The sequence below is a fragment of the Archocentrus centrarchus genome, chromosome 7 (genome assembly GCF_007364275.1).
Source record: "Archocentrus centrarchus isolate MPI-CPG fArcCen1 chromosome 7, fArcCen1, whole genome shotgun sequence".
Classification (NCBI taxonomy): Eukaryota; Metazoa; Chordata; class Actinopteri; order Cichliformes; family Cichlidae; genus Archocentrus; species Archocentrus centrarchus.
This window is the reverse complement of record NC_044352.1, coordinates 23,803,663-23,813,560: the sequence shown is the minus strand read 5'-3', so window position 1 is coordinate 23,813,560 and position 9,898 is coordinate 23,803,663. Positions and strand designations below refer to the sequence as shown.

Here is a 9,898-nt window from a genome sequence, read left to right as displayed (position 1 = left end):
GTGGTTGCTATGGAGGTTAGATGAATAGATCTCTCCTCTCTCTTTTAAAAATGCATAAAAAAAATGAATGAATTTTTCAAACAGAATGTGGTAGTGTGGCAGAGATGCAGTGGTATTACATTATTATCTGCCATCTTCCTCTATTATCCACCACTCCAGAGGTTAAAGTAAGGAAAGTGTGCCACCAACTGGCCACTCTAGAAACTGCAAAGATCACAAATCCAAAGGGTACACACAGGTCTCCATTGGGTTTCTATTAATTCAGTAAATAAAAAAACATAACTCCACAGAAAGCGTTAACATTCGCAATTTATTCTGAACACTCGCTTGGAAAAAAAAAACAAAAACAAAACAACTTTAGTGCAAATCATACAGAGGAACTGTTCAAAGACTGATAACGTGATTTTTAAATTATTAATAAATATACATGACTCAATTTACACTACTAAATGCTACAAGCACTTTTCACAGTAAAATAAGTCTCCCAAACTGTCCTGTACATCCAACATGTTTAAGTCTTTCTGAATAAAAAGCAATATTATCAATAATGAGTTTGAAAGTCAAAAATGTATAAGTACCATTACTGCCATTGTCAAGTTTTAATTTGATCAAATGAATAAAACTCAGTTCAGTCATAATGCATTAACTACCCTGTATAGCACTGGATCAAACTAGTAGCTTAGAAATTTTGAAATAAAGATGTTTTACTGATATGATGCCACAAACATTTTCATATCCCATGACAGATTTGCTGCAAAAAAAAAAACAAAAAACAAACCACAACCGAGTACATTTCAATACTTGATTGATACATGTTCGAATTCATTGTACACACCTCACACATTAAACTGCTGACAACTGTTGCACAGATTATAAGCAATGATGAAGTGTTTGTATGTTACAGATGAAATTATCTTAACTGACCATACATTCAGCAGGGGAAACACCACCGAAAAACAAAACAAACAAAAAAAACCCCCAAAGCATTTGTAGAATAGGTGCAAAATTAGGTCAGCAAACTGAAAATCTGAAAATATGACAGAATATCAAGAGACACACAGTGAAGCCAAAACAAAGGTTGGCTCTGTCAATGTTCGTTAGACTGCACAGTTTCCCCAGACACTAAGAATTTATCTGCAGTGTCACACATTCAAAATGACTGCAAAGGTAGCGCTGCACTCTCAAGCAAATGCTCGGGAAGTTTCTTTTCTTCTTCTTGTTTCTATGACAATTAAATTTAATTTAATGAAATTTCACATCAATGAAGTTCTTCAAAGCAACTTCTACAGGCCCTGAATATGCAAATTACCTTCAGTAAATGATGGTGACTATTTGGGTGAACCACCTAAGTAAATTCTTAATCTGGGAAACACTGAATGCTTATTTTTTTTTTACCACTTTTATGCCACATTTAGTCATATATACATTAGATGGCACATAGAGCATTATTGAGAGAACTCTCATACAAATATATACAGCAGCAGCTGGGCCAACGAGAAAATACAGCTTTGTACCAAAAAGGCTGTAGCATTAAATCAACTTAATCTTTCATTCTCAGTTCGAAAAAAATGACTTTACCAAGTATTAAATGACATTATTCAAATCCATAATAGTAATTTGACAGGATGCTTGTTACCAGTGTTACATCACACTATCAAGCATGTCGCTCATCTATGATTCTGCATCTCATCTCATCTATGTGCTTTGACTGCCAAACTGACCAAAGGATTATCATCAGATTCAGTGTTTGAGGCCTAACTGCATCAAAATAATCCATCCTAAATTAATGCAACTTAATCACAAGCTCACAGACAGCATGCATTAATTTAAACCAAAAGGCCACAGACAACAGTTAATAAAAAGTGCAAATGCATGCTGAAAATGATTGCCACCTGCCGCCGCGTAATCTAACGAGCGGAGTGGTCCTTCCAGCTCAGTTATTCCCACGTCCTCTTCAATTTGTGACACGTAGCAGTCAGATTAACTTCAAGTGCAAATCCAAGCAATTGACAGAAAGTTTCTGCAATGAAGGGTAACTCTACAAAACTCCAAGGTACTACAAAAGCATTCAAAACACTCGGTTATACACACCTACTCACTGCAGAATCCTTAGTTGTCTGTTTTAAGTGTCCTGAATTCAGTTTTATTGTACAGTATTCTGCAGCCTACAAGTCTGCTGGGTTTACAGTGTCAATGCCAGTTGTCTCCCTTTAGAGTCACTGAAGGAGATCCAAACAGCTCCTGAAAATAAAAATAAAACAGATTTCTTAACACAGCTGTGCTGAGAACTTGTATACAAGCTACATGTGCTACTGTGTTTGCTACCTGCTGATCCCCTATTGCCTGCTGTGTAGTCATCAGGCTAAAGCACTCTGCTTAGTGCTGCTGGTAATGGATCCAGTTGCTTCTTCTTTCCTCTGGGTGGGAGGCAACTCATCCTTCTGTGGTGAAGTCTGCTGAGGTTTCACTATAGTGATTTTAATGGGGACTCCTTTGACGCTATGCTGCACTCTGCTATACTGCCGCATAGAGGGGTTGAAAGTGCGAACAATGGGAAGCTCATTGAGAGTGGGCGGCTCTTGTTTTGGCTGTGTGCTCTCTTTTATAATGATTTTGCTTCTTTTGTTTGAAAAGACAGTTTGCACTGGCAGGATGGCAGGCCTCTTTGTAGAGGCGGACGTCTGGAGTCTCGTTTTATGCAGAGGTGACGCTTGTTTCTCTTCAACGTAGGAAACCCCTCTGTGTAAGTGTCCGTCGTTTTCCTTCGTCACAGAGATCCCACCTTCTTTCCTTTTCTTTATCTCTTTGGGTTTCTTGGGGCACACGGCCATGTGTTTGGTTCTACTGCGACGCATTGTGAACTCTCTGCTGCAGTGTGGACACACAAATATTTCCTGCTGCTCATCCACCTGTGCAGGTGACACTTTGTTTGATGAATGGACTGACTTGTGCCTCTGTGGCATGACTCTCTGGGCGAACTTCTTCTTCCTTTTGTTAAGTACTTTAAACTTTACAGGTGATTCTTGACTGGGTTTGGACCTGTTTGACTGACCGACTCTGTTTGAAGCATTTAATCCATTTGTAGAATTAGTAGTAGAAAGCACTCCATTTTGAGATTTTGCAAAGTGACGTAGAGGAATGGGATTCTTTCTGGGGGTGTATCGCCTTTTATCACTGGCATTTGCACAAGCCAGGATGTGCTTGTGCAGCTCTGGCATGTTATCAAAGCTTTTTCCACATTTGGTGCATCGAATAGCTGTACTGAAGGTCTGTGGGATGTTGTGTGTGGTGAAGTTTGTGGCTGAAGCCAATGAACCAGTAGGTGATCTGTTGTGGTAAGGAAATGGAGGGGGCTTGAAGCTGGGATAGTGCTGGTTAATGCCAAGGCGAACATCAGGCCCTTTGATTTTACCTCCATCTGAAGCCATGACTTTAATTGTTGTGAGCAGTTCTTCAGTAGTCACGTCTACTTCACTCTCTTCCTTTTTCACCAATTTCTTGGGTTCCTCTTGAACTTCAGGAACTGAAGGATCTGAGTTGACTTTAGCGGAGTTGTTATAGTTCTGAGGTCTTAGTTTGCCCTTTTCTTCTTCCATATATGTACACTGCTGGCCTGGATGCAATTCATCTTGATGCTGCTTCAGATTGCAAAGGTAGACAAATTCTTTTGTACAAGCACTGCAAACGTAAGTCTTACCAACACCGTGGAGGCTTGAGCGATGGTCAAGCAAAGCAGAGGGTTTGCCAAAAAGTAAAACACAGAACTCACATTTGTAGGGCCATTCATCGGCGTGGTCGCCGACATGATGGCTGAGCTCTTTCATCGAATGGAAAAGCTTATCACACACGTTGCAGATGAAATTCTTTGCAAACGTCTGCTGTTGGACATCATTTGAAGATTCGTCCTCTTTAACTTTCTCCAAAGAGGGAGAAGTTTCAGATGAGGTTTCAGGTGCTGAAACAGAACCATCAGTAGCTTCCTCAGCTCTTGTGGTTGGTGGCCCTGTGCCACTAGAAAGCTCTTGGTCAGAGTTTGACTCACCCAGAGTAGGACAATCAGATATCACTGAGGTGGAAGTGGACAGAGTTACTGATTCTGCGATGGAGGACACAAGAATAGTGGGTTCCACGGTTTGAGCACTGGGAACTGATACAATCTGTTGCTGTTCTATGTGATTAACAACCATCTGCGTCGGTGCTGGAGGCTCAGCAGCATTTTCTTGTAAGGTAATTGCAGCAGGGACTACATTCCCTGGGGCTTCAAGAGCTATTGTACACTCTATTAACACAGTGTTACTGGCAATGTTGTAAGAGTTGAGCAGGGAATCATTTAAAGTTACAGTGGATGTGAACGGCACTTCTGTGCCAGGTGCCGATTCAACTATTGGTGGGTTGAGAGCAATTTGATCAGTAAGAAACACATGGCCAGGTAAATTTAGTGATGGGTCAAGTGGTTGGGAAAGAGTAACCAAGTTTGCAGAGTTTGTAGTGGTAAACGTAGGAGTTAAATCATTCTCTGAAGAATTTAATGCATTTTCTGTGCAGATTACCAAGGGTTCAGTAGTTATACTTGGGGCCAATACCTGGATTGGTTGGTTTGAAGGGGTGGACATGGGTGGCGGTGGAGCCAAAACTGTGATTAATGAAGGAGCAGTAGGGAGCACGGCGTGTGCGGCTGGGGAAGCAAATGCTATAGTGCATGGTGAAGCTGGCTGCAAGGCAACAGGGGTAAGGGAGGCAGAAGATGGAGCCAGAGAACTGTGGGGTAGGGTAAGTCCATAAACAAGTCCGTCGGCAACAGGCTCCACTGGGGTCACAATGTTTGAACCCGTTACTATGGTAAAGTCTGTGACTAAAGGAGCCTCAGAATTTGAAAGGCTTAAGTTTTGGTCTCTAATTTTGATTAAGGCTTTTTCCACCACTGTTTTTGGTTCCACTTCATTCAAAACAGCCTGTGAAACCAAATTTAATGTCGGTTCAGATTCACCCAGGCTCTTTTTTTGCAAACTCAAATCCAGCACAGCGTTAGCTAAAGCTACATCTTCATGTCTTTTGACGGTATTAGAAAGATCCAGAGGTTGTTGGTTGCAGGAATTACCACCCGTCACAGGGGGCCAGCTCTCTGTCAAAACAGGTTTCACTGCTGGCTCGGCAACAGATGTAGTTGTGTCATCACTGTCACTGATGGTTTGGCGCACAGGTGAGCTACGCTGGTTGTCCATCTGTCCTGTACTTACAGTATCAAAATCTCCTGCATCTGGCAAAGATGTTTCTTCATTAGATGTTGGAGTTTGCTGTGGAGAGCCTGTTGGAGAACCAGTTCTCCTTTTAAACTTTCCTGTTCCAGAAGGTAGGACAGAGATAGAGACAGGTGAGCATGGCTTCTGGCCATCTGTAATGAGGGCAAGTGTAGGTTTCAGGCCATCCTGCTTCTCCAGGAGCTGCTTTAGCTTTGGAGACAGAAACACTGTTCTTTCCTTCTGTACAACTGTAGACTCTGTATTCTGAGGAAGCAAGTTCTCTATTAAAGAAGACACAAGGGATGATGAAGATGAAGACACAACCACCTCAGACTCCAATTCAGTTTTAATTTGTGGTAAGAGAGGTGGCGTTGCAGTTCTCCTCTTGGCAAGTGATTGACCAGGTATTTCCTTGCTTATAACTGAATCTGTATTTAAAACCTGGGTGATTTGGGAGGGGTCCAGAATCAGGGCATCCAGTCCAACTAAAGTCGAAGACCCAGAATGACCATCAGCTGCTTCACAGTTACTGACTGTACTTGTTGACACTATCTTTCCATCAATGTAGAAACTGAGATTCTCTGAAATATTGCTAGACACATCTAGCATGTAATGTTCTTCATGTTCCCCTTCATTCTCCACAACAACTACAGGTGGTGCACTGTCATCAAGCAGTGGTTGCTGCTGAGATGATTCACTGACTATCCTGTGGAGGTTTTCCTCTTGAGGGAGCTGGGTTTTTTCCACGTGTTTGAGTTCCAGCTGGTTCTCATGAACTCTATATTCATGGCGTCTCTGGTTGGTGTGGGTTGTGAATACTTTTTCACAGTACTTGCATGCATGATGCCCCTCTGATACTCCTGGTGTGTGTGGCTGATCACTGTGATCTCCAGCTGACAAAATGGAAGTATTAGAGCCAGTCATGGATGAAGTATGAAGCTGCGTGACTGAGCCTTCTGAATCCAGAGGCTTCATCTTTTCATGTGGCAGCTGACTTAAATTTGAAACAAAAGGCATCTCGCTTGTATTAGTTTTGCATAAATGTGCCTCATCATTAGCATGAATCTGCAAGTGTCTTTCCCAGGCTTGCTTGCTGATAAACTGTCCTTCACAGTGCTGACAGAGGAACGAGACCTCCTCTCTCTCACCCTGGTAATGAGAGCTCATGTCAGGTTCCATGTCATCTTGGTAAATGTTCTCTTCTTCCTCCTCCCTTATGTCCTCACTGCCTCCAAATTCAGATATGTACACATGAGGAGAGTCCTCCATCTTCTGTGGCGGTTGGATCCAATGTTGTTAAGGATTTCTATCAGACAAGACTTTGACAGTTGTCACGCCTATTGAACAGAAAAAAGAAATATTGATAATTACACAAAAGGTAGTAATTGGACTCTAGCAGTTTGGAAAAGTTGCTGTGCTCATAGCCAGAGCAGTATGTCTGGACGACCACATTAGGGGCATCCCTTCTTTTTGATATCATACATACCCAAGAACAGGAAAAAACTGTTGGAAACAGTGTTTAATGCAGTCTAAACCCTGAGCTTTTTCAGCTCATTACTTGTGCACATGTCATGTCAATGTCTATTTGAACACAGGCACTGTGTACACCAGACAGACGCTAAGGAAAAGCATAACAGATCCCTTTAACTCCTGCTTGAGAAGTCTGACATTTCAATTTTAAAGATGTAAAGGCCTTGGGAAAAAAATTATTTATTTATTTATCAAATTGCCACCATGTGATGTACCTCTCAACAAAAGCAGTACTGCTAGCAAGCAGAGTAACCATAATGGCAATACTAGTGGTATAGTATAAATCCATCCATCTATTTTCTTCCGCTTATCCTTATTATAGAGTAAGTCATTACCATCTATGGTATGGTAAGGTATGGAAAACCATGGAAAAACTTCATGGATTCAAAAGCATTTAAATATAGTGACAACTACTCTAGATAAAATATATCTAACGCAGTTATCACTATGTCATTCTCGCCAATGTTGCCAGCTGCTTACTCATCGGGGGTGGTCTGATTGTTGAGGTTCACTCTCTAATATTGTAGAGTCTGGATTTAAAAAAAAAAAAAAAAACAGCACACTTAAATGACTACTTCTGTAAATAAAATTAAAACAAATTGCAGCATCTTACCATTTTAACGGCAGGTACAGAACAGATGTTTTCTTTAGCAGATGAACACACTGGCTTTTCTTCCTGGTGGAAGAAAACAGCATACAAAGAAGACAACTTCACAAACTGTGAAACTCGTTCCATGATACTGGATGACAGGTAAACAAACTATTATTGAGAAGCACAAAATGATCAAAGCAAATGGCTGTGGCGTGAGAGTAGCTGAGCAGTATTCTTTTATCTTTTTGGCTTAGTGGCTGCTGACTAAGCCTTTAAATGCCTTGTTAAGTTATGCTGATGTGAGAACGATCAACAAACAACATAACAGACACCCTAAAAACAACAACAACAAAAAAAAACACTTGCCATGTCAATGTTATTTCCAGTAAACGTTTTATTTCAATTACAAGTTGCTTACAAGGACGACAATCCAAAAATAACTAATCTTTCACCGTGATGACCTCATTTAACCCGGTCCAGCTGCCTTAAATTACCTGTTAAACTTATTACACGCAATCTACCTAGCGACGGCAGCACAGTTTTTTCCCCCTGCTTTTAATCTATGAAATAAAGTGGTGCATTTGCCAATTCATCATGTTCTTGGTATGACAAAATGGCAGGCCCATCGTGCCCCTGATTTGTCGTAGCTTCTTCCGACTGCACTCCCACTAAACAGCATCAGAATGTGTTTAACTCAAGCTTTACTTCTTTTACACTTCTATTTAACATTTTTCCCCATTAAAAACGTTAATTTTTCACTCATTCAGCAGCACTTCTTATTTACGAGCGCAATTTCCAGGCACTTGTGGCGAATAGAGGAAATGTAAACAAAGACTTGCCCATACATAGCTTACAATTCCTATATTGTAGATAATTTTTGTGGTGCATTCTTGTAGCACGAATGAATAAAAAATCATACCATTTTCACTAAACCAAAACTGTTCCAACCCCACAAGGGCCTGCACACTGACAAATTTGAGGCAGTTTCCTAACATTCAATTTGAATTTCCATTAAAATGTTCAGCAACGCATTTATTTTACACATATAGCTCGTAAAACGGAATTCTAACACATATTTGCGTCTATTTTATGTTACTCTAACACTGTAAATCGAATTAGCTTTACGGTGCGTTCATGCACATCTGCTTCACCTGGTCTGATGACGCTCCCCGTCCTTGCACCATTGCTAACTGGTCACACAACACGTCGTCACATTACTCTTCTGCTACACAGGCTGCTAGCTCGTCCACTGAAAGGTCAATTAGCTTTCCGAGTGCAAGCATTTTAACTACCCCCCGGACGCAAGAAAGTTGCTTGCAAATTATACACATATAACCGCCAAGGTCTCGGGACAAGGCTCCGTTAACAAGGGAAATAAACCAGCTGTTATCTCCCGTAAAGTATTAACAAAATACTGCTAGCATCGCTGCTAGCTCGTCAACCCTGGCAAAATTTAACGTCGAGTGCGCGACACTATCTTTAAGAACACATCAAACTAAAAGTGCACGTAACAGTTTTTCATACATACTTGTGTTGGCAGACAAACCGCCGCAGAAGGGTTTGAAATATTCCTCTTGTACTGCTTGTGGACAACTATTTTTTTTTTCCTTCCTTAATGCACCAACAAGATTCTGGCTTTCTGATTGGTCAGACAAAATGGATGTCAAAATTGGGCCAATCAACAGCAGTTTTGTTAAAGCCCTGAAAAAAAAAACAAAAAAAACGCAAACGCACACACACGCACACACTCTATAAGCAAGACGCAGCCGAGCTGTCACTTTAGACTTAAATGTGAACATTAATGGGAAGCTTATAATGAAACATAGACATACAGCTCCAGTACTACACGCTTTTTTTCTTTACAAAATAATATTACACACGCCCCATCTTCATATTTGTATTTAATTGTGAGGGGGAAAATCCTCTGATTCTATATTTTTTATTTATATTATTATTATCGATAAATCCCTAAATTCAGTGAATAAAACATTCGCCTGGCATGCGAAAGATTTTCGGTTGGATATCGGGAGAAGACACAAATCGCTCGGGGGTTACATCAGGAAGGGCATCCGGCGTAAAAAATCAGCCAAAACAAACATGCGGAGCTGCCCGGCTGAGGCGAACCCTTGTGAATAAGTAGCCGAAAGTAGCATTAACACTTTTAACACTAAAATGAACAGTTTGAAGCTTGACTCTGTAGACAAGAGTCTTGAGACTTTTGAAAGAAAATTATTTAAAGAAACATCCTTACGGCCGGGCCAGAATGGAATTTCAAAAAAGCACAAAGGACATCCATTTTAGACACAGTGGTACTAGACCGCCTCTTCATTTCATGTGCTGTCATCTGACTAATTGCACGGACCTCCAGCATGGAAGGGATTAATGGACATTTCAGTGCTGCTGAATCCCATAATGAATGATTAAATGTTAATTTCTGGCAAAATATCAGTCAGTGCAGTGTAGTGTTTTGACCTGGAGAGGGCGGTGTATAATAAAGTCTGACTGGCTCTTCCATGTAGGTCATTTACAGCAGGAC

General features: G+C 40.9%; 1 protein-coding gene across 1 annotated transcript; it reads right to left on the bottom strand.

The window, feature by feature from the left end:
- Positions 1–291: 291 nt before the first annotated feature.
- On the bottom strand, positions 292–6,509 carry prdm2a (PR domain containing 2, with ZNF domain a). Its single transcript, XM_030734523.1, has 6 exons — positions 6,389–6,509; positions 5,775–6,133; positions 5,238–5,338; positions 4,751–4,852; positions 2,326–4,107; positions 292–2,241 (listed from the first exon to the last, which is right to left on the bottom strand). The coding sequence occupies exons 1-5, from the start codon at positions 6,507–6,509 to the stop codon at positions 2,358–2,360; spliced, it is 2,433 nt and encodes an 810-aa protein (XP_030590383.1). The 3' UTR covers positions 292–2,241; positions 2,326–2,357.
- Between the last annotated feature and the right edge of the window lie 3,389 nt (positions 6,510–9,898).